A 24,825-nucleotide genomic window follows, 5' to 3' on the forward strand; every position below is an offset into this window, starting at 1 on the left:
AAGAACATGGGGCTGTCACAGCAGCAACCTTGAAGAGGGTGGAGATGGATGGAGAAGAGTTGGTGTTGCAGTCTGATTGTGTGAGCTGTGTTCAACTCAAAGCAGTGGCATACTGTAGAAATCCAGATGAGGTATACATCTAGTCCCTTTTAAAATGTATACTGTACTAGTTAGCTTGACCAACAGATGACAGGGATTGTAATGTGTACATATGGGAATAGGCTAGGAGTGACTGGTCATTCACTAGCAATGTAGAACAATACAACAAAACAGTGAAGTTAACAGTCAGGCTGGTCTTTTACCATTATAAGTGTCAATGCTAATGGTACTAACTCTGTCCAAAGGTGTCATTAATAATGTTATCAAAGTAGTTGTGTTCACTTTCACAGCATATTCTCACGTGGAATGGGTCAGTGATCTCCAGATTCCCAAGAGAACAACCCAGAACATTCTGGAGTCAAGGTAGAAGTTGCTCCTATAACCACAGATCTAGGATCAGATTACACTATCCTCAATCCTAACCATTATAGGATGACAACGTATCTGACCCTGGATCAGTGGTTAGATCTGGGGTCAACGTGAACCCTGACCTCTTTGGACTGGCCGATCAGAAAGCAATAGAGCTCATCATACGTGCAATAACGAGGACATGATAATAAACAATAACAAATGACACGTCTGTCGTCTGCTCACTTCTTGTGTGTAGGTTTTTCATTGGAAGCAAGGGACAGATTGAAAGTGTACACAAATACAATATAGTTTATTTCACTTTAAATAACAGAAAGGCAGTCAGCATCATATCGTATCATCATATGGATAATGTAACATCGCCACCCCTGATTGGACTAAGAGAGTGAAGGACATTCCACCATCACCATGGTAACCCAAAGCCTACAGACAGAACAAATGGGTAAAGGGTGGTGCAGGTCAGACTAAGATGAGACTGTAATAGGGTGTGTGTGTGCCGGGTATTTAGGGCTATGTGTGGACTTCTGTAGATCTCAAAGGATTGGACAGGTGCCAACATCCAAAAATCCCACCCAGCCTTTCAGAGGGCACTATGGAACACCGTTTCTTTCCTCTTATTGAGAAGGAGCCTAAGGGTTGATGTGAGGTTGGTCTCAGAGGACAAAACACCTGAGGGAAAACAACATGGCCGCCAAAGCAACCTGACAACAGGGTGATGGAAAACAGCACTAAAAACATCCCACATATAGGTCCTCTTCTTTACCTAAGCAGACCCGACACACCACCCGTATACCCAACCATACACGCACTTTTAATATTCCAGCAATCCACCCATACACACACACCATTCCAGGGATAAGGCCAGATGGGTGTAATGTCCTCTCACATGTGTTTGTGTCGGTGAGCATGCATTCTGGGTGTGTGTACTCTGCATGTGTCTATATGTTCTGAGTGTGTGTGTTAAGGGTTCAAACCCTCAACATGGAGATATGTTGAAGAAGTCTCTCTGGGGGGGGGGGGGGGGGGGGGGGGGGGTTGGTCTCTCTCCTCTTTCTTCACCCCCACACCAACCCGTTTGACTGTGAGGAGTTCAACTGGACATTTTCATAGCTTCTCCCGTTTCCCTGTGGATGAAATATACAGAGACACGTTAGGTTGGTCTCTCTCCTCTTTCTTCACCCCCACACCAACCCGTTTGACTGTGAGGAGTTCAACTGGACATTTTCATAGCTTCTCCCGTTTCCCTGTGGATGAAATATACAGAGACACGTTAGTCCACGAACTAGAATTACCAGGGGAGAAACAGATTCTGCACTCGCAAGTGTACACACACACACGCACGTACTGTAGGTAATGTAGTTTGATTTCAGCATAACTGCATAGTGGTTCTGACTCTTACCCTAGATGCGATGGCTTTGAGTTTGCGTATCAGGGATGTTTTTTTGGAGTAGATCACCTCATCCTCCATCTCTCCCTCGTTCTCCTCTCCCTCCATCACGGCACAGCTGTCTGCCCCCGGCAGTTCACACTCCTTATTGGACGACATTACCAGCTTCGAGTACTTAAACTCCAGCCTACCAGAGTCAGGGGTAGGCGGGACTTAGTAAAATCACCAATCTTCAGTACTACTCTAGTTCTTCTTCCAGACATATGTATGAATGAATGGATGAGTTCCTACCTCTTGTTCTTCTTCCAGAAATAGCAGGTGATGGAGAAGAGCAGTGCGGCGGTGAAGGCGCCTATCGTCGCCCCCATCTTTACCAAGAAGTCCATGCTCTCACACGGCCAGGTCTTCTTCTCCGGGAGGGACACCCCTCCTACACACCGCTTTGGCTCAGTCCACACATACAGAGTGTCCTAGGGAGAGGGAGACAGTGAACATGTGTCAGTGTGTAATGCTATGAAATACATTTTATCTAAAGGATTCAGAGTGAGAGGAGATAGCAGCTCCTTGCAGGGAATCGATTAGTTACACACACACACCTGTAGTCCTCCCTTGCAGGCTCCCTCTATCTGGTGGTAGTTTGTGGATGTGCACTGAGGACACGCCCCCGAGCTCTCCCACAGGAAGTGGAAGGTACAGCCATCACACGTCCCCGCCGGACACTGACTACAACAGAGAAACATACTGTTACTACAATGTACTAATCTAACTTTTACGTTATAAGGACAGTTTCAATGAGATGTCATCTGATCAAATCCGATCAAATCTGAGTGATAAATCCATGTGTTTGTTCTCAGCTTCTCGTGTTCCCCCAGCACGGAGCATGAATATCCATCACACAGAGTTAGATAACTAGCTGCCTGGGAGTAAAAGCAAACGTCTTACTAATTTAACAGTCACAAGAGGATGCAGAGATTCTGGGAATTGAGCTTGCAGTTCATTTCGAGCTTGGACTTCTTTTAAGTCTCTCCTTTTACTAGTAATCTCCTTTGAGGCTGCAGTTTCAGAGAAAGACAGAGAGATAGAAAGAGAGGGGTAAGAAGAGAGGAAAGGAGACAGACAGTACCTGGGTACTGTGAGTTCTCCTTGTGTGCTTCTATCCGGGTTACAGCGAAGCGTCACCACCACGTTACGACCTTTATCACATGACGAGGTCACCTCCAGAGAACTATCCAATAGAAGCACAACATTTGGTTAAAAAACAGCAGGGTACTCCTGATTAAGAGCAACTAAAAACTACCCCAAACATTTACTTGGGCCCCAAAAACACTATTCACAGAAGTAGTTATGTTTTAGAATTTGTGTTTTAGGATGTAGAAAAGATAAATTACCGGTAGAAGAAGTTCACGTCAGGGACTTTGTTGGTGGTCTGTGGGAACAGGTCTGGTCTTGCCTTGACTCCATCCAGAGTCAAGGCCACTGTCGCTCCTAGACACATTCATCAAGAAATTAACGCCTACTACACACCAGCGACAAATATCGGAATCAGGTTACAAGGAACATGTGTGTGTGTGTGATGTGTACTCACCCAGGAAGGTGTCTGCTAGGCTGATGGACTGAGAGGATAGTGCTGTGTGGAAGCCCCGCCCACTGGAGGGGATAATGGTTGATTGACAGATTAAAGTCTCCACCGCATTGGCTGGTTCCCCTGCCTCTTTCTGAGAATCGGCGCTGGAAAGGTCAGTCACGTTGTCTGTACACACAGCCCTTCTACCCTGAGAATTTAAAGCTAAATTCAGGATCACAAAGTAATTGTAGGTTGCAAATAGTGTTAAATCAGTGTGTGTGTGTGTGTGTGTGTGTGTGTGTGTGTGTGTGTGTACCTCTTCTCCACAGAGGCTGATGTTGAAAAGGTGGTAGTATTTGGTTCCTTTGGTGGTAAAACTGGGTCCGTTCATCAGTGTTCCAACAGAGCCCAGGGAACTGTAGTCATAACTCAGAGACACGTTGTTCTCAGAGTAGGAGAACACACAGTCACTGTAGCACCTGCTGTGCTCCTGAAAAAACAAACATTCAGTTGTGCACTGGGGGAATCAACAATGGACACACACTTTTATTCACCAACCTCGACACACAAACACACGCTTGGTATCACTGATATCAACAAAACACACACCTTGTTGCTCTTGCTGGATGGTCCACAGGGTTTGCAGGCCTCTGGGCCCAGGGTGCTGTGTGAGGTGAGGTGTGTGTTGGGGGGGCACTCGGTGCACTGGCTGGTGTGTATGTAATGTCCTGGAGGGCAGGGCACACACAGCGAGCCGGAGGGCTGGGAGAGGAGGGCACAGGTCTGACACTCCGACGACACACCGTCTACAGCGTTACTCACCGAGATGGAGTAGATACGCACCACGTTGTTCACATTCTGACGCACCTGGAGAGAGAGAGAATGCACTACTAGTATATGATTGTGTCTGTATACATTAGTGCGTATCCAAGTTTGTATACAGTGTGTGTGTGTGTGTGTGTGTGTGTGTGTGTGTGTGTGTGTGTGTGTGTGTGAGCCTGTGTGTGTGTGGGGGCGTGTACTTACGTCAGAGGCCTGGTTGGTCCTCTGGAAGGCCCAGGTATATGACACAGAGGCGTTCTTGGTCATAATGTGTGTGTAGGACTGTCTGACCTTACTGCCCTCCCATGACGCCACCACCCTCGTACTCTTCCTGTTTACATCCTACACACAGTGATGTAATTAACTTTACACAGTTCAAAAGTAGTGCACATTTTAAAAGGAATAGAAATATCCAAACACTTTTCTAGATGCTTGTATACTTTTTGCATTGAGTGTGGGTTTTTCTTTATTTGGTGTTGTTCTCACCATCATAAAGTACAGCTCACAGTCAGCTGAACACACCATCTCAAACTCAAAGCTGATACGGCCAAACTCTGTCCCCGCACCACCTGTTGCTGATGTAGGAGGCCTGAAAACACACACACACACACACACACACACTCATTAAGAGAGAGATAGAAGGAGAGGGGAAGGGAGAGAGCAGTGTTGCACGGTATACCGGTGCCACGGTATTATCACTATACCAAAACAAAACTTACGATAGCAACATTTTAGAATACCGTAGTACCGTTTCATATGATACTACCAAAATTTGCAGTCCCTGATGAGTCAACTGTTGTTACATTTGATACATTGCAGCCGTGCACAGAGCAAGCAAAGTTGACACATTGTATCATTTCATCACCTGCTATAACCAAGAGCACAGGTCAGTCTCAGTAGACTTTGGAAGTTCGCTGTCCTGCAGCCTCCGAGTGTCATAGAGGAACAATGGACAGGCATGCTTGCAGCTTTACAGAGAAGACAACAGCTGGTCTTAAGGCCAAACCATTAAAATAATATGATCCATATAACCAGAGCTACCTTATTTCCTTCTAGCACATTTGATATAATTTCACAAACTTTGTCACGGTCCATTTTAAACTAGGTCAGGTTACTAATTATTGGTTTGTGTTAATTATTGGTTTGTGTTAACTGAAGAGTAAAGGTGGTTTCATGCAGTGTTTTCCCTTTACTTCCACAATGACCTGCAGATCATTATGCATTTATATTCCTTCATTCCATTCTTCCAGCCAAATCACAGGTAGACCTTAGCAAATCAGCCATTCTATGCAGTATTATATTATACACTGAATGGTGTGAAGTTAAATTCAACGTGACAGGTTTTGCATTGCACATGCACAGAACGTTTAGAAAACGGGAGGAAGTGTCCGGGGGAAGGGGCGAACAGGACGCTATGCCACTCCGAATTATTTTTCCAGCGGTTTCGCGATACTACTTGGTATCGTGATACTTGGCCTGGTATCGTTAGTAAAATGTTGGTATCGTGACAATAAGACTGAGACAGATTGAGATGATGGGACTCACTTAAAGCCAGGTACATGGAGGTTGAGGATGAGGTAGTCGTTATCAGAGCCCCCTGCTCCACTACGGATATGATCCCCCGCCACCTCCCAACCTGACGGAGAGACACATCAGAACACACACAACACGCAGACATACCAGGGTCTTCCATGACTATTTCACTCCAATGTGGCCTGTGGCCCCTCTATGCATTATGCTAAAGGGCCTAAGACAGGGGTACACAACCCTCCTCCTGGAGAACTACCCTCTCTTAATTCTTATCCTGGCCTAAGGGGAACATGTCAACAACAGTAAAGAGCAACAGCGCCATCTAGGCCTCAGAGAGAGCAGCTGCACCCACCATTCATGCCGTCACACTTGGAGTTTCCCACATTGAAGCAGGATGTCTTCATGCTGGCTGGAAGGACGTTCCACCACTTATACTGATAACCTACAGCAGGCTCAGTACCCGCAGGACACGACTCACACGCTGGGAGAGAGGTAGAGAATAGGAAGAGAAGAGGGAGAGAAATAGAGATCATAAATTAGGAAAGCAAACGCAAAAAAAAAAAAGATTATCCCATTGGATAATGCAAAAATGAAATAAAAAATCTAATCAAATTCTATTTGTCACATGCGCCGAATAAAACCTTAGTGAAATGCTTACTTACGAGCCCTTAGTAAACAATAAATAAATACAAAATGAAAAAAATAAGGAAATTGAAAAATACGAAATAATTAAACAGCAACAATAAAATAATAGTAACGAGGCTATATACGGGCGTACCGGTACAGAGTCAATGTCCGGAGGCACAGGTTAGTTGAGGTAATTGAGGTAATATGTATATGTAGGTAAAGGTAAAGTGACTATGCATAGATAATAAACAGCCAGTAGCAGCAGCGTAAAAATGGCAAGGGGGGGTGTCATTGCAAATAGTCCGGGTAGCGATTTGGTTAGCCGTTCAGGATCTCATGGCTTGGTGGTATAAGCTGTTAAGAAGCCATTTGGACCTAGACTTGGCACTCCGGTACCGCTTGCCCTTTGGTAGCAGAGAGAACAGTCTATGACTAGGGTGGCTGGAGTCTTTGGCAACGTTAAGGACATTCCTCTGACACCGCCTTGTATAGAGGTTCAGTGATGTACTGGGCTGTACGCACTACCCTCTGTAGTGCCTTGCAGTCAGATGCCGAGCAGTTGCCATACCAGACGGTGATGCAACCAGTCAGGATGCTCTCGATGGTGCAGCTGTAGAACTTTTTGAGGATCATGAGTCATGAGAAATCTTTTCAGTCTCCTGAGGGGGAAATGGGTGTTGTTGTGCCCTCTTCACGACTATCTTGATGTGTTTGGACCATTACAGTTCGTTCTCGATGAGAATGGGGACATGCTCGGCCCTCCCTTTCCTGTAGTCCATGATCATCTCCTTTGTCTTGATCACATCGAGGGAGTGGTTGGCACCACACGGCCAGGTCTCTGACCTCCTCCCTATAGGCTGTCTCTGTCACGGCTGTTGAAAGGAGAGGACCAAGGTGCAGCGTGGTAAGCGTACATTTTCTCTTTATTTGATAAAAATTACGCCGAACAAAACAACAAACACTACAAAAACAAACCGTGAAGCTACAGGCTATGTGCCCTAAACAAAAGTCAACTTCCCACAAAGACAGGTGGAAAAAGGGCTACCTAAGTATGGTTCTCAATCAGAGACAACGATAGACAGCTGCCTCTGATTGAGAACCACACCCGGCCAAACACAAATAAAAAAAATAGAAATAAAGAAACTAGAATGCCCACCCTAGTCGTGACAGTCTCATCGTTGTGGGTGAACAACTGTTGTGTTGTCGGAAAACTTAATGATGGTGTTGGAATCGTGCTTGGCCATGCAATCACGAGTGAATAGGGAGTACAGTCGTGGCTAAAAGTTTTGAGAATGACAAAAAATATTAATTTTCACAAAGTCTGCTACCTCAGTTTATATGATGGCAATTTGCATATACTCCAGAATGTTATGACGAGTGATCAGATGAATTGCAATTAATTGCAAAGTCACGCTTTGCCATGCAAATGAACTGAATCCCCAAAAAACATTTCCACTGCATTTCAGCCCTGCCACAAAAAGGACCAGCTGACATCATGTCAGTGATTCTCTCGTTAACACAGGTGTGAGTGTTGACGAGGACAAGGCCAAGGGAGTGGGCTCACTCACAATTTTGCCTAAGAACACAGCCATGAATAAAGAATGGTACCAACACATCCTCTGAGAGCAACTTCTCCCAACCATCCAGGATCAGTTTGGTGACGAACAATGCCTTTTCCAGCATGATGGAGCACCTTGCCATATGGCAAAAGTGATAACTAAGTGGCTAGGCGAACAAAACATCGATATTATGCGTCCATGGCCAGGAAACTCCCCAGACCTTTATCCCATTGAGAACTTGTGGTCAATCAAAACCCCACAAATTCTGACAAACTCCAAGCATTGATTATGCAAGAATGAGCTGCCATCAGTCAGGTTGTGGCCCAGAAGTTAATTGACAGCATGCCAGGGCGGATTGCAGAGGTCTTGAAAAAGAAGGGTCAACACTGCAAATACTACTCTTTACATCAACTTCATGTAATTGTCAATAAAAGCCTTTGACACGTATGAAATGCTTGTAATTATACTTCAGTATTCCATAGTAACATCTGACAAAAATATCTAAAGACACTGAAGCAGCAAACTGTGGAAATTAATTTTTGTGTCATTCTCGAAACTTTTGGCCACGACTGTACAGGAGGGGACTGAGCATGCACCCCTGAGGGGCCCCTGTGTTGAGGATCAGTGTGGCAGATGTGTTGTTACCTACCCTTACCACCTGGGGGCGGCCCGTCAGATGAAGGACAAGAGCGAAGGAAGACAAAAGAGATAGAAGAGGACATGGGAGAAAGGGGTATTTTGTCACCTTTGACCCCATCAGAGAATGTCCCGGGGGGGCAGGGAGAGCAGGTAGCAGTGTCGTTGTTATAGAAACCGGGGTTGCACGGGGGGCAGGGCTCACGTTCACCAGAGGGGGGCAGTGTTTCAGCCCCAACCACATCCACCAGACAGATCTGAGGCTCCACCCACCTGTAGGTCACCTGCGTCTGAAACCACACACACAGAGACAACCCGGAGGATGAGGAAACTAACCATACAGAAAGCCAACATGGAGGGAGGACACAGACACTGAATTGTAGGGATACTGGCGCTAGAATGGCTAACCCCTGCATGGGCACTTGTGTAGATCAAAAAGGATTAGACAGGTATAAGCAATCTGGCAATAATGGATGTGATATTGGGAGGGTGAGTTAGTCTTCTCACCTTGCCCTCAAGATCACAGGGGGTGTGGATCTGAAAGTAATCCTTCTTGGAACATGGTGGTCTTGCTTTGCACTCAGCTGACCCCTCCGCTGGAAGAGAGAGGGAAAGAAAGGGAGGGGGGGGCAGAGAAAGAGATGTTTAAAAGATAATGAACTGCAGTATAACCAATAAGCTGCTCAAACTCATGTTCTAACTCTGATAAGACAAGTTGTATATAGGTGTCTGCATCTGAGCCTACGTGCATAGAGTGTGGTGGTGTTGCAGTGGGTACAGGAGCTGGCTCCGTGGCCAGAGTGGGTGTCTCTGGGACAGGGCTGACATGAGGAGGAGCCTGGGGTTTGACTGAACGTCCCTGGTTTACACGGGAAACACTCTGACGCATACGCCACTCCTAAAGAGAGAAAATAACACTTAAGTACAGAGGGGAAGTGGCATGAACAGCTACAATAAATACACAAACACGGTAGTCCTACCCTCTATGTGGACGTTCTTCAGCAGAACAGGTTTGACTACTTTAGCTCCAATCAGGATCCCTGCTGTCCTCCAGTACAAGATGTTAGTGCCCGACTTCAGATTCACCTTGAACACACCCATTAGAGATCTGGGTTTAGAATGCCCATCTACACAGAGATATGACCTGAAAGCATCCCAATACTTGACACTTGATGGTGCTGTAGCCTCAGAGGCTGTCTAACCCTTCAGACCTGAGATACTCCTGATTCAATGAATCAAGGGCTTGGTGATTAGTTAACTAGTGAAATCAGGTGCGCTAGTGCTGGGCTAAAACAAAAGCTTGCAGTCAATTTGGGTCTTGAAGAACAGGACTTTAAACTTAATTACAAACAAACACAGCTCTTACAGTGTGTGTGGCCCACTCCCCGTGACTGGTAAGCTTGAGCCACTTCTTATCAGCAGTCTGGTCCATCTCCTGACACTGGTCATTCTGGATCTGTCAAGCAACCAGAACATCAATCAATCAATATTTAAATTAGTGAATATCACTTCAGCATATTTATAGCGCTACTTGGTCAGGAAGGTACTGCAGAGAAGAATTTACTCTCACTAACTAGCAGATATCATAGGAATGAGAGAATGAAGTAGAAGACTCACAAAGAACTCGAAGAAGAGGTTGCCGTCTGGGTACTGGTAGTCAAAGGAGACTGATCCCGGTTTCTTCAGATGGACAGCATAGATCAGAGAGACAGTACACTCATCTCTGTTAGACTCCAGGTAACTACCCTGCGGAAACCACGTCGAACTGGACACACACACACACACACACACAGCAGAGATTAATGAGATGTATGCAAGAACTGCAATGACACCATGTTTTAAAAATCATAAGCTAAACCCCTCCCCTTCCCACACCTGTTGCAGGTAGTGCTGTCGTCTCCATGGGGACCATTGTCGAGGTAAGTTGCTAGGGAGCTGAACCCGCTGGGGATGGTTTCCCAGTCATCAAATCGAATACCGCTGCCCAGAGAGTAGGTACCTGCTGCACACTGAGTACACTCCTGGGCAGACATCTCCAGAAACTCCCCCACCTCACAGGAAAATGCTGGGGGAGAGAGATGGGAAAGAGAGAGTGGACATTTCATGGAAAAGATAAGAGAAGTATACCACCAGCGGCGACCTGTCATTCAGGGCACGTGGGGCAAAGCCCGACCTGTTTAGCTAAAATATAAATATATACAGTACCAGTCAAAAGTTTGGACACACCTACTCATTCCAGGGTTTTTCTTTATTTTGACTTTTTTCTACATTGTAGAATAATAGTGTAGGCATCAAAACTATGAAATAACATATGGAATCATGTAGTAACCAAATAAAAGTGTTAAATCAAAATTTCATATATTCATAATTTGAGATTCTTGGTGACAGCTTTACACACTCTTGGCATTCTCTCAACTAGCTTCATGAAGTAGTCACCTGTAAAGCATTTCAAACCAGTAGTGTTGTGACAAGGTTGGGGTGGTATACAGAAGATAGCCCTATTTGGAAGAAGACCAAGTCCATATTATGGCAAGAACAGCTCAAAAAAGCAAAGAGAAACAACAGTCCATCATTACTTTAAGACATGAAGGTCAGTCAATGAGGAAAATGTCAAGAACTTTGAACGTTTATTCAAGTGCAGTTGCAAAAACCATGAAGCTCTATGATGAAACTGCCTCTCGAGGACCGCCACAGGAAAGGAAGACCCAGAGTTAATAAGTTCATTAGAGTTACCAGCCTCAGAAATTGCAGCCCAAATAAATGCTTCACAGAGTTCAAGTAAGACACATCTCAACTGTTCAGAGGAGACCGTGTGAGTCAGGCCTTCATGGTCAAATTACTGCAAAGAAACCACTACCAAAAGGACACTCGGGCTCCCGAGTGGCACGGTGGTATAAGGCACTGCATCTCAGTGCAAGACGCGTCAGTACAGTCCCTGGTTTGTATCCAGGCTGTATCACATCCGGGTGTGATTGGGAGTCCCATAGGGCGGCACACAATTGGCACAGCATTGCCCGGATTTGGCAGGGGTAGGCCGTCAATGTAAATAAGAATTTGTTCTTAACTGACTTGCCTAGTTAAATAATGGTTAAATAAAAAATAAATAAGAAGAGGAGACTTGCTTTGGCCAAGAAACACGAGCAATGGACATTCGATTGGTGGAAACCTGTCTTTTGGTATGACGAGTCCAAATTTGAGATTTTTGGTTCCAACCGCCCGGTCTTTGTGAGACGCAGAGTAGGTGAATGGATGATCTCCGCATGTGTGGTTCCCACATGAAGCATGGAGGAGGTGGTGTGATGGTACTTTGCCGTTGACACCGTCAGTGATTTATTTAGAATTCAAGTCACACCTAACCAGCATGGCTACCACAGCATTCCGCAGCGATACACCATCCCATCTGGTTTGCACTTAGAGGGACTATCATTTGTTTGTCAACAGGACAATAACCCAACATACCTACAGGCTGTGTACGGGCTATTTGACCAAGAATCAAATCAAAGTGTATTTGTCACGTGCGCCGAATACAACAGGTGTAGACCTTACAGTGAAATGCTTACTTACAGGCTCTAACCAATAGTGCAAAAAAGGTGTTAGGTGAACAAAAGGTAAATAAAGTAATAAAACAGTGAAAAGACAGGCTATATACAGTAGCGAGGCTATAAAAGTAGCAAGGCTACATACAGACACCGGTTAGTCAGGCTGATTAAGGTAGTATGTACAGGTAGATATGGTTAAAGTGACTATGCATATATGATGAACAGAGAGTAGCAGTAGCATAAAAGAGGGGTTGGCGGGTGGGACACAATGCAGATAGCCCGGTTAGCCAATGTACGGGAGCACTGGTTGGTCAGCCCAATTGAGGTAGTATGTACATGAATGTATAGTTAAAGTGACTATGCATATATGATAAATAGAAAGTAGCAGCAGCATAAAAAGAGGGGTTGGGGGGGGCACACAATGCAAATAGTCCGGGTAGCCATTTGATTACCTGTTCAGGAGTCTTATGGCTTAGGGTAAAAACTGTTGAGAAAACTTTTTGTCCTAGACTTGGCACTCCGGTACCGCTTGCCATGCGGTAGTAGAGAGAACAGTCTATGACTGGGGTGGCTGGGGTCGTTGACAATTTTTAGGGCCTTCCTCTGACACCGCCTGGTGTAGAGGTCCTGGATGGCAGGCAGCTTAGCCCCAGTGATGTACTGGGCCGTACGCACTACCCTCTGTAGTGCATTGCAGTCAGAGGCCGAGCAATTGCCATACCAGGCAGTGATGCAACCAGTCAGGATGCTCTCGATGTTGCAGCTGTAGAACCTTATGAGGAACTCAGGACCCATGCCAAATCTTTTTAGTTTCCTGAGGGGGAATAGGCTTTGTCGTGCCCTCTTCACAACTGTCTTGGTGTGTTTGGACCATTCTAGTTTGTTGTTGATGTGGACACCGAGGAACTTGAAGCTCTCAACCGGCTCCACTACAGCCCCGTCGATGAGAATGGGGGCGTGCTCGGTCCTCCGTTTCCTGTAGTCCACAATTATCTCCTTAGTCTTGGCTACGTTGAGGGATAGGTTGTAATTCTGGCACCACCCGGCCAGGTCTCTGACCTCCTCCCTACAGGCTGTCTCGTCGTTGATCAGGCCTACCACTGTTGTGTTGTCTGTAAACTTAATGATGGTGTTGGAGTCGTGCCTGGCCATGCAGTCATGGGTGAACAGGGAGAACCAGAGGGAACTGAGCACGCACCCCTGTGGAGCTCCAGTGTTGAGGATCAGCGTGGCAGATGTGTTGCTACCTACCCTCACCACCTGGGGGCGGCCCGTCAGGAAGTCTAGGATCCAGTTGAGAGGGAGGTGTTTAGTCCCAGGATCCTTAGCTTAGTGATGAGCTTTGAGGGTACTATGGTGTTGAACGCTGAGCTGTAGTCAATGAATAGCATTCTCACATAAGTGTTCCTTTTGTCCAGGTGTGAAAGGGCAGCGTGGAGTGCAATAGAAATTGCATCATCTGTGGATCTGTTTGGGCGGTATGCAAATTGGAGTGTGTCTAGGGTTTCTGGGATAATGGTGTTGATGTGAGCCATTACCAACCTTTCAAAGCACTTCATGGTTACAGATGTGAGTGCTACGGGTCTGTAGTCATGTAGTCATTTAGACAGGTGACCTTTGTGTTCTTGGGCACAGGGACTATGGTGGTCTGATTGAAACATGATGGTATTACAGACTCAATCTGGGACATGTTGAAAGTGTCAGTGAAGACACCTGCCAGTTGGTCAGCACATGCCCGGAGCACACGTCCTGGTAATCCGTCTGGCCCCACAGCCTTGTGTATGTTGACCTGTTTAAAAAGTTTTTACTCACGTCGGCTATGGAGAGCGTGATCACACAGTCGTCCGGAACAGCTGATGCTATCATGCATGCCTCAGTGTTGCTTGCCTCGAAGCGAGCATAGAAGTGATTTAGCTCGTCTGGTACGCTCGTGTCACTGGGCAGCTCGCGGCTTCCCTTTGTAGTCTGTAAAAGTTTGGCCTGCCACATAAGATGAGCGTCAGAGCCGGTGTAGTATGATTCAATCTTAGCCCTGTATTGGCGCTTTGCCTGTTTGATGGTTCGCTGCAGGGCATAGCAGGATTTCTTGTAAGCTTCCGGGTTAGAGTCCCGCACCTTGAAAGCGGCAGCTCTAACATTTAGCTCAGTGCGAATGTTGCCTATAATCCATGGCTTCTGGTTGGGGTATGCACGTACAGTCACTGTGGGGACGACGTCCTCGGTGCACTTATTGATAAAGCCAGTGACTGATGTGGTGTACTCCTCAATTCCATCGGGAGAATCCCGGAACATGTTCCAGTCTGTGAGAGCAAAACAGAAGGGGAGCGATGGAGTGCTGCATCAGATGACCTGGCCTCCACAAATCACCCGACCTCAACCCAATTGAGATGGTTTGGAGAGTCGGGAACTGAGGCCTTTTTCTAGAACTCCAACCTAAAATAATGCTGACGTCATGATTCAAACTTTATTTAAAATGTTTTTGTTCCCAGTTTTCTTGAAAGCTTGAACAGGAAGGTGGCGCGGTGGTGGAAGGTGGCGCCTTACAACCTGGAATTGAAATAGATTTTTGGGGGGTTTGTAATCATTTGATTTACACAACATGCCTACCACTTTGAAGATGCAAAATATTTTTGGTGAAACAAACAAGAAATAAGACAAAAAAGAATAAGAAAACTTGAGCGTGCATAACCATTCACCCCCCAAAGTCAATACTTTGTAGAGCCACCTTTAGCAGCAATTACAGCTGCAAGTCTCTTGGGGTATGTCTCTGTTAGCTTGGCACATCTAGCCACTTGGATTTTTGCCCATTCTTTAAAGCAAAATTGCTCCAGCTCCTTCAAGTTGGATGGGTTCCGTTGGTGTACAGCAATCTTTAAGTCATACCACAGATTCTCTATTGGATTGAGGTCTGGGTTTTGACTAGGCCATTCCAAGACATTTAAATGTTTCCCCTTAAACCACTCGAGTGTTGCTTTAGCAGTATGCTTAGGGTCATTGTCCTGCTGGAAGGTGAACCTCCGTCCCAGTCTCAAATCTCTGGAAGACAAACATGATTCCCTCAAGAATTTCCCTGTATTTAGCGCCATCCATCATTCCTTCAATTCTGACCAGTTTCCCAGTCCCTGCCGATGAAAAACATCCACACAGCATGATGCTGCCACCACCATGCTTCACTATGGGGATGGTGTTCTCGGGGTGATGAGAGGTGCTGGGTTTGCGCCAGACATAGTGTTTTCCTTGATGTCCAAAAAGCTACATTTTAATCTCATCTGACCAGAGTACCTTCTTCAATATGTTTGGGGAGTCTCCCAAATGCCTTTTGGCGAACACCAAACGTGTTTGCTTATTTTTTTAAGCAATGGCTTTTTTCTGGCCACTTCTGTAAAGCCCATCTCTGTGGAATGTACAGATTAAAGTCGCCCTATGTACAGATACTCCAATCTCGCTGTGGAGCTTTGCAGCTCCTTCAGGGTTATCTTTGGTCTCTTTGTTGCCTCTCTGATTAATGCTCTCCTTGCCTGGTCCGTGAGTTTTGGTGGAATAACAGACTGGAAGCTTCACTCTCTTGGCAGGTTTGTTGTGGTGCCATATTCTTTCCATTTTTTAACAACGGATTTAACAGTGGAATGTTCAAAGTTTCTGATCTTTTTTTATAACTCAACCCTGATCTGTACTTCTCCACAACTTTGTCCCTGACCTGTTTGGAGAGCTCCTTGGTCTTCATGGTGCCGCTTGCTTTAGTGTTGTTGCAGACTCTGGGGCATTTCAGAACAGGTGTATATATACTGAGATCATGTGACAGATCATGTGACACTTAGTTAAATAAAGTCCACCTGTGTGCAATCTAATTATGTGAGTTCTGAAGGTAATTGTTTTCACCAGATCTTATTTAGGGGCTTCATAGCAAAGAGGGTAAATAAATATGCATGCACCACTTTCCTGTTTTTAAAAAATAGTTTTTATTGATTTTTTTTTAAACAAGTTTTTTTTTTCATTTCACTTTGCCAATTTGGACTATTTTGTGTATGTCCATTACATGAAATCCAAATAAAAACCAATTTAATTGACAGGTTGCAATGCAGCAAAATAGATAAATCGCAAAGGGGGATGAATACTTTTGCAAGGCACTGTATGTATACTGTGGCTACGAAAGTAATACTAAGTGTATGTTGTGTAGTAAGCTGTTAGTAGCCCATGTGCCTCACCCTAATAATTTGATCCCTTTCCCCCTCATAACTTAGCCTACTGTTCCGACTTGGTGGTACACATGTAGCCTATAGCCTGTTTTAGAGAAATGTAATCATCGAACTTTGTAAGACCTTTCATTGTCTGCTTATATGTCCCCTTTATCTATCCTACGGTTCTGACTTGATGTACAGTCGTGGCCAAAAGTTGAGAATGACACACTAATATGAATTTTCACAAAGTCTGCTGCCTCAGTTTGTGTGATAGCAATTTGCATAATGTTATGAAAAGTGATCAGATGAATTGCAATTCATTGCAGAGTCCCTCTTTGCCATGCAAATGAACTGAATCCCCAAAAAACATTTCCACTGCATTTCAGCCCTGCCACAAAAGGACCAGCTGACATCATGTCAGTGATTCTCTCGTTAACTCAGGTGTGAGTGTTGACGAGGACAAGGCTGGAGATCACTCTGTCATGCTGATTGAGTTCGAATAACAGACTGGAAGCTTCAAAAGGAGGGTGGTGCTTGGAATCATTGTTATTCCTCTGTCATCCATGGTTACCTGCAAGGAAACATGTGCCGTCATCATTGCTTTGCACAAAAAGGGCTTCACAGGCAAGGATATCGCTGCCAGTAAGATTGCACCTAAATCAACCATTTATCGGATCATCAAGAACTTCAAGGAGAGGGGTTCAATTGTTGTGAAGAAGGCTTCAGGGCACCCAAGAAAGTCCAGCAAGCGCCAGGACCGTCTCCTAAAGTTGATTCAGCTGCGGGATCGGGGCACCACCAGTACAGAGCTTGCTCAGGAATGGCAGCAGGCAGGTGTGAGTGCATCTGCACGCACAGTGAGGCGAAGACTTTTGGAGGATGACCTGGTGTCATGAAGGGCAGCAAAGAAGCCACTTCTCTCCAGGAAAAACATCAGAGACAGACTGATATTCTGCAAAAGGTACAGGGATTGGACTGCTGATGACTGGGGTAAAGTCATTTTCTCTGATGAATCCCCTTTCCGATTGTTTGGGGCATCCGGAAAAAAGCTTGTCCGGAGAAGATAAGGTGAGCGCTACCATCAGTCCTGTGTCATGCCAACAATAAAGCATCCTGAGACCATTCATGTGTGGGGTTGCTTCTCAGCCAAGGGAGTGGGCTCACTCACAATTATGCCTAAGAACACAGTCATGAATAAAGAATTGTACCAACACATCCTCCGAGATCAACTTCTCCCAACCACCCAGGAACAGTTTGGTGACGATCAATGCCTTTTCCAGCATGATGGAGCACCTTGTCATAAGGCAAAAGTGATAACTAAGTGGCTTGACGAACAAAACATCCATATTTTGGGTCCATGGCCAGGAAACTCCCCAGACCTTAATCCCATTGAGAACTTGTGGTCAAGAGCCCAAAGAGGCGGGTGGACAAACAAAAACCACAAATTCTGACAAACTCCAAGCATTGATTATGCAAGAATGGGCTGCCATCAGTCAGGATGTGGCCCAGAAGTTAATTGACAGCATGCCAGTGCGGATTGCAGAGGTCTTAAAAAAGAAGGGTCAACACTGCAAATATTGACTCTTTGTATCAACATCATTTTAATTGTTAATAAAAGCCTTTGACACTTATGAAATGCTTGTAATTATACTTCAGTATTCCATAGTAACATCTGACAAAAATATCTAAAGACACTGAAGCAGCAAACTTTGTGGAAATTAATATTTGTGTCATTCTCAAAGGTTTTGGCCACGACTGTACAGGAGAGATTACTGTAAGAACGGCCCATGTTCTGAATTCTGTTGCTATACATTTCCAAACTGCTGAACAAATAGCTATTGACTACGTCGTTCTTAGCTCGCTCATTAATGTTGTCATGCCTCCTTTTCCTGTTCGGGTGGCGCTCGGCGGTCGTCGTCACCGGCCTACTAGCTGTCATCGATCCCTTTTCCCTTTTCTGTTGGTTTTGTCTGATTTGTTTCACCTGTTTCTTGTTTAGATTTTGAGTTGGGCTATTTAAGCCGGTAGGCCCGCCTGCTCTTTGTGCGGGCTTGATTATTTTTCCCACTGTGTTGACGTGTGGTAGTGCGTGTTGTTTCGTTACCTGTTTTGGGCATTTGTTTGATTACGCCCAGTTTCGTGGAGAGTACTACTTTTCTCTGTGCGTAATAAAGCGCTATTCTGAACTTTCTGCCTCCTGCACCTGACTCCGCACCCACTACGCCTAGTGTTACAAATGTCTTATGGATGGCCTCTTATCCGCTCTTCATTCCCTTATGCCATAGTTTTTACATCTCAATTGTCAGTAGAAACCACATTTGTTTAAGCAAGTCAGCCATATCCGCTATGTTTTTTTCAAAGCAGTAAATGAGTCTGAATTAACTGTTTCGCTGCCAGACAAGGCTCCGCTGATACCACTGCTACACCTGGCTAAGGACTCACTCCATGGTGCTGAAAAGAAAGCGCTGCTGTTGCGACAGCTTTATGTAGGCCCTAACAGTTTGTGGGCACCGTTTGTCAAAGTTATAGTGCAATTCATGTATTGTTTAATCTTGTGTTGTGTAGTGGATTTGCTGGCATGCATCTAAAAAATTTTTTTTGCCCCACCAAAATGTACATGTTAAAATCGTCAGTGTATACCACTATTTGGAAGTGTGTCAGAGAGTGAGAGAGGGGATGTATCAGAGCTTGTTAGAGGTCAGGGATGGTGCAAAACAGAAGATAACATTATATTGGTAAAAGAAAAATGGTAGACCTTCTGTTTACACCAAAGGAGAGGGGAAGTAACTGGGTCCATAATTGGGCTGGATACAGCTCAGAGATGTACAACAGCCCTCGGATGGCTTCCCCGTAACCACGGGAACAAACCTACTAATCCCCACATCCTGGTGAAAAGGGCTGTGTGGGTGGGGGTGCGTGCGTGGGCGAGGTTGTACAAAGTAGGGTTGTAACATTTAAACGAAATTGGGATTGGTTACTTTAAAAAGAAAAATCCCTAACCTAAAAACTTTAAGTCATATTTTTAACAAAACTACCACTGACAGGTCGCGATAATTATCCTAAAGACAAAAAAATACCTAACGCAACAATGTTAAAACGTAAGTAGGAGAAGACGAAATGCAAAGGTGGAATTGAGCTACAGTGGCAGTACAGATGCAATGCGGAAAAGGGGAGCACTATGAGACCCAACCCCTTGCTGGCAGCAGTGCAATAAGGGACGGACTGAGAAAATCACAGGCTGATTACAGAAATGATTGCGGTTGCTGTGCAGCCATTGTCAATTGTAGAGGATGCCGGCTTCAATGTTGCCCTAATGGCATGTCTAGAAACAGACTACAAGATGCCATGTCGAAAAAGCGTAACGGCCCGGATGGAGAAATGATTGCTCTGAAAGTACAAAGCACAAGCTCTCAAAAACAATACTTGGCTCCCGAGTGGCGCACCAGTCTAAGGCACTGCATCGCAGTGCTAGAGGCGTCAGTACAGACCATGATTCGATTTGAGGCTGTATCACAACCGGCCGTGATTGGGAGTCCCATAGGGCGGCGCACAATTGGCCCAGCATCGTCCGGGTTAGGGTTTGGCCAGGGTAGGCCACCATTGTAAATAAGAATTTGTTCTTAATTGACTTGCCTTGTTAAATAAAAGGTTAAATAAAAACAGATTGTTTGACGTCTATGAACACGCCGTCATACATCACTGCAATAAGCCATCACATTGAGGAGAAGTGAGAACATGGAGGAGGAGAGTAGAGAATCTTGCTGAGTGGGTGGGGGGCAGAAGTAAGGTCTGGTAGGGTTACCACTAGATAGCACAGCCACAAAGTCAAATTGGCTATATTGTAAATATTAATGATAAGAAAAACTAGCTTTTTGTCTTAACTTAAGGTTAGTCATAATGTTAGCAGTGGGGTTTAAAATCACATTTTAAGAAGATAAATTGTAGATATAGGCGGATTTTATGAGTTTGTGGCTGTGGTAATTAGTGACGACTGTTTGTTAGGTAGCCAGGACTGCGGCAAATTGAACTGCATTGTCCCTTAGCAGTCATACGCAGAACCATGTCTGAATTGTGATTTTAGTAAGGTGACTTCTGTCACATCAAACAATGAAACAGAATTGTCTGGAAGCTTTTCCCCAGGTGTCTGTCTCACTGGCTCAACCAGACGGACTGGGTAGAAAAATGGCCAATCAGGAATTAAATAGAAAAAGAGAAAAGCAGACAGAGGTGAGCTTTTTCCAGAGAACAAAACAAAGATGCACAAAGATCATGCCCCCACATGCTAACCTCGCACCATTACCATTAACAGGGGAGGATTCTCTTGGGGGTATGATATTTATGAATCTGTAACTTTCTCACTCATCATTATTCACGATTCAATCATGATTATCTGTAATCATGGTAGAATACTCATTAATTAAATTTTTAAAAATCAGAAATATACAATATTCTATTCTTATTTACAATAAAAGTGACTCCAAAAAAAACACAATACATTATTTAACATGAATTTCTATTGGGTACAACATAATTGGAAACATAACCAAAACAAACTGAAAATGCATCCAACAAGTTTGTAGAGTCACAAGCTTGATGTAGTCATTGCATGCTAGGAATACTGAACTTCTGACTAAATATAATACACCATAAGTGAATTTGTCCTTCGAATGGGGGGACTAGATGCATAAAGTGCTTACATTTCTAAACGTGGAAACAGATATGTATGAACAAATAAAAAGGTGACATTTTGTACTGTCGCCTCATAAAACATTTGATCTCAGATCCAAAATGCTGGAGTATAGAGCCAAATTAAAAGTTTTATCTTCACTCTCCAAATACATATGTAGGGGAGTGTCTGTCAATAAAACCTTTTCCACAGACATGCATCAGTTAAAGATATTTAGGGAAGCAAAGTCAGGCGCAAGACCCCCCCTGTGAGAATTCACAAGTAAACATAGTGAGACCTGTGTGTGTGTGTGTATATAAAGCTCTGAGGTTATTGGCCTATTGTTCCAGCATGAAGCCAGCTCTGCCCTGTGCTATGACTGGAGCAGAGACAAAGAGCCAATCAGGTCGTTGTGGAATACTGGAGGAAATTCCAACCAGCTGATAAGAGGGTGTGAGAAAAATCTCTGACACACACACACACACAGTACTTACTGCACTCTGTCCCTCGTACAGGCTCGGGCAGTCCGATGCAGGATCCATGGCTCTGAGGGATTGCTACTCGCCATCGCGACCCTGTACTGTCACACTCTGTATATTCATAGTAGTAGTCTGTCTGCAACACAAGAGATAGCATGGATACACAGTGATGGAGAGAAAGAGAGAGGGGTTGAGTGTGTCTGTGTGTGTCTTTGAACAGTATGTGAGAAACAGTGAGAGACAGATAAAAGACAGACATGGGGACAGAAAGAGGTCAGTAAACACCAAGACCACCAAGGGCCCTGAGTTCTCTCTTCACCCCCCCATTCCATCACTATGGATACAGGAAACCAAGGCACAGCACACAGTGGGTAATTGGATCAAAAACTGATCCTATGTCAGTATAATGAAGGTAGAAGTTGTCCCTAACCACTGACAACTGTATGTCCACGCGTAGGAATTTGATGGTTCAGTCTTGCAAAAGGTTCTGAGATTTAAGGTTTTTGAGTTCAAGGTTTGCAATTTTCACTGTGAGAACATTGTTGAAGTGTTATCTCTCACACACAAACATGCTGTGGAGTATGTGGTTCGCAATCATGGTAAGGGAAATCGTAGAGTGAGCATGACTCATTTAATCACTATTCTGACCATAATGTCCCTTGAATTTGCCAAACCAATGATTGCCAAACCATTGAGTGAAATACAACATGCTTTTTGCCATGTTTAAGGAATGTTGACCTTTTAGAAGAACACACACGTGTCTGAACAAAGTGCTGAAGGGGTCATGTTGTGGGCATCATGGACATGGCACATGGCATATATATGAAGTTGTAGAATCACGCCTAGGCTTTACAGTAACACCATTGTTTCGTCCTCAAAACTGAAGCTATTTGTATCCAACAGCGTACTGTTTTGATGCAAATGAATGAATGCCACATGCAGACCTGGTTTCACATGATATTGATTTCAAATAATGTATTGCCTTATTTACTACCATCTGTCTTAAACGTTACCCTTCCCCCTCGCTTTCCCTCAGAAATGACTGATAGCTATGTATCACTGAGATTCATGCCAATCAATAAATCAGGGCATAAAGTTGAATTATCTATTCCTCTATACCATGACCCCAACAGAAGTCTATATTCTGCATGCCTGTCATGTGTTACCTGATAGGAGATGTCTGTTCCAGGACAAATCTGAACTGACATATCAGGTTCTGTCACATGGTGTCATTCTAAAGACATTCCACTAGACCAAGGACTGCCAACCCTTCTTCTGGAGAGCTACTGGGTGTGCAGGCTTTTGCTCCAGCCCTGCGCCAACACTCCTTAAATCTAAGCATTCAGGACATTGATTAGCAGAATCAGATGTGTTCTAAAGGGCAAGGCGAGAGCAAATGCATGAATATTTAGTGGCTCCAGGAGGATGGTTGCCCCTAGACTCTATGAATCTGAGAGTGGAAGACTCCTCTCTCGTCTCTAACATGTAGGCTCACTTTTTGTGAAAAGTCCCATTACAAGTCAGACTGTTGAATAAACTTCATTTGAATGTACTTTACCCGTTGTCTGCCGATTTTGTCCTTATGTAGGAGGTAATTGGAGACAAAATATCCACAGGGAAGTGTTATTAGCCCTACTTTGAGTATGCTAGTCTGTTTTTATTTTCAATACTGATGCAATTTGCATATGACCAATACTATGGCCGAGGAATATGGCCGAACCTAAACCACAGCCGATTGTGAGGAAACATGCTTCAGTCGACTACGTTCGGCTATTGTTGACATATTGTGCATCACATGTGATGTGTGAAGAGACTGAAAATACAAGTGACAGAACCTACCGGCTCTGCAAAGTCAGGTAAACAACACTTTCCTGTGGATATCTCCACCTCCTATCACCAAAAGAACTAACACCATGTATAACCAGTAAAGTAAGTGTAAATATTATTTTAGTCAACATTCTGGCTTGTAGAGACTGTTTTTATTTAGGAAGATTTTGGTCAGACTGATAATCCATGGAGTAACCATGGCAACAGTCTGATGTTTAGACAATGTTACCCCAGGAAAAATGTAGGGCCAAAATACTTGTTTTCTGGTGGTAGAAATAGTAGTCTTGTGGAAGTGCAGAGCGCAGATTCCACAATGCCCTGGTGAGTCACTGTTACTGGACAGTAAATTGGAGTTTGTGTCCGTCTGAATGTAATATAAACCAGGCTATGTTGTTGCCAGCCATGTGCTATGGCTCAGAGGTGATGAGTGGCGAGAGAGACGGTGGGAAGGAAAGGCAGCTCCATGCAGGAAACTGATAAGACTCAAAGTCTGCCCTGAGTGTTGAGACAACACAAACCAGAACACTGTGTACACACACACACACACACACACACACACACACACACACACACACACACACACACACACACACACACACACACACAGCCCTAAGCAGTGCAAATGTCCTAAGCAACAATTCCACAGAAATCCTGCAGGACTACCTGATTGCATGACTGACAGGTGTTTGGAGAAACAGGATGAGTAATTAGTTGTCAAGGAGGGCATCTCCCTCTCTCTCAGCAGTGTATGTGTGTGATTTATATTTATATAAACATATGAATCTGACCGGAAGTGCAGCGTCATCAATTCATAATCGTATTAGTAATGGTCGATGGAATGATTACTGTTTAGCGCTCATGTTGTTCTTCACAGTAGCTTGTGTGCCCCTGACTCAGACTCCTCTTCTGACTCTCTATTTGAATGGATAAGCTGGTAAATAACACACTCTTGTGTTTTCCACTAACATGCATGCACCATATTAGCCCACGGAAAATACAGCTACTAAAAATAACTCCGACAACACATACATCGGCATCCTGACAGTGGATCTCACCTCTGTGCATGGATGTGGTCCCTTCGACCCGAATGCCAGCCGAAAAGAGAGGAGGAGAGCGCTACCAGCGATAAACCAAGACCGGGAAGCCATAATAGGAACCTGGGAATAGAGCGATGTCAAAAAGCTAAGTAGGCTAGATTTCAGTCATAAAGCAATGGCCTGTTAAACGTTATGAGTGTTTGATGTCGCAAATGTATAAAATGCTGTCCGACTCACGTCTAGGTTGAAGTGGGTTTCCTTTTTCTCTACCTGCGACCGATGGGTTTGAGAACTGGTTGTACGTTTGCAATTCGCATCTACCGGTGTTTGACGCGACCGTGACGTCGGTGGTCTGATAAAGGCAAGCCGGAGAGGAGTCGTTATTACGATGAAACCGCGTTCATGATATGTCGGAAATACGAGCTTGTGAATGCAAAGAAAATCTATTTGAATGGCCCTCCAACTCGTAATAAAAAATGGGGAAACTCTGGTTTCCTCGTGTTGCG

General features: G+C 44.6%; 1 protein-coding gene across 1 annotated transcript; it reads right to left on the minus strand.

The window, feature by feature from the left end:
• Positions 1–739: 739 nt before the first annotated feature.
• Positions 740–24,825, minus strand: LOC120053980 (endosome/lysosome-associated apoptosis and autophagy regulator family member 2-like). The gene is made up of 23 exons (XM_039001327.1): positions 24,557–24,825; positions 24,338–24,439; positions 21,471–21,591; positions 10,469–10,658; positions 10,211–10,358; positions 9,960–10,049; positions 9,574–9,679; positions 9,339–9,491; positions 9,101–9,189; positions 8,703–8,883; positions 6,124–6,252; positions 5,787–5,877; positions 4,728–4,830; positions 4,446–4,583; positions 4,029–4,286; positions 3,736–3,909; positions 3,441–3,627; positions 3,244–3,340; positions 2,979–3,080; positions 2,452–2,578; positions 2,147–2,325; positions 1,868–2,042; positions 740–1,712 (listed from the first exon to the last, which is right to left on the minus strand). The coding sequence occupies exons 2-23, from the start codon at positions 24,428–24,430 to the stop codon at positions 1,644–1,646; spliced, it is 3,000 nt and encodes a 999-aa protein (XP_038857255.1). The 5' UTR covers positions 24,431–24,439; positions 24,557–24,825; the 3' UTR covers positions 740–1,643.

The sequence above is a fragment of the Salvelinus namaycush genome, chromosome 9 (genome assembly GCF_016432855.1).
Source record: "Salvelinus namaycush isolate Seneca chromosome 9, SaNama_1.0, whole genome shotgun sequence".
Classification (NCBI taxonomy): Eukaryota; Metazoa; Chordata; class Actinopteri; order Salmoniformes; family Salmonidae; genus Salvelinus; species Salvelinus namaycush.

Bases quoted from the DNA above. Each gene is read 5' to 3' on its own strand.
- LOC120053980 (XM_039001327.1), bottom strand. From the start codon at position 24,430: ATGGCTTCCCGGTCTTGGTTTATCGCTGGTAGCGCTCTCCTCCTCTCT. The intron at 10,659-21,470 runs GTAAGTACTGTG...TCTCTCCCCCAG, and splicing joins TGTACGAGGGACAGAGTGCA to CATTTTCCTGTGAGGTGGGG. The intron at 2,043-2,146 runs GTAGGAACTCAT...TGACTCTGGTAG, and splicing joins TTCTGGAAGAAGAACAAGAG to GCTGGAGTTTAAGTACTCGA.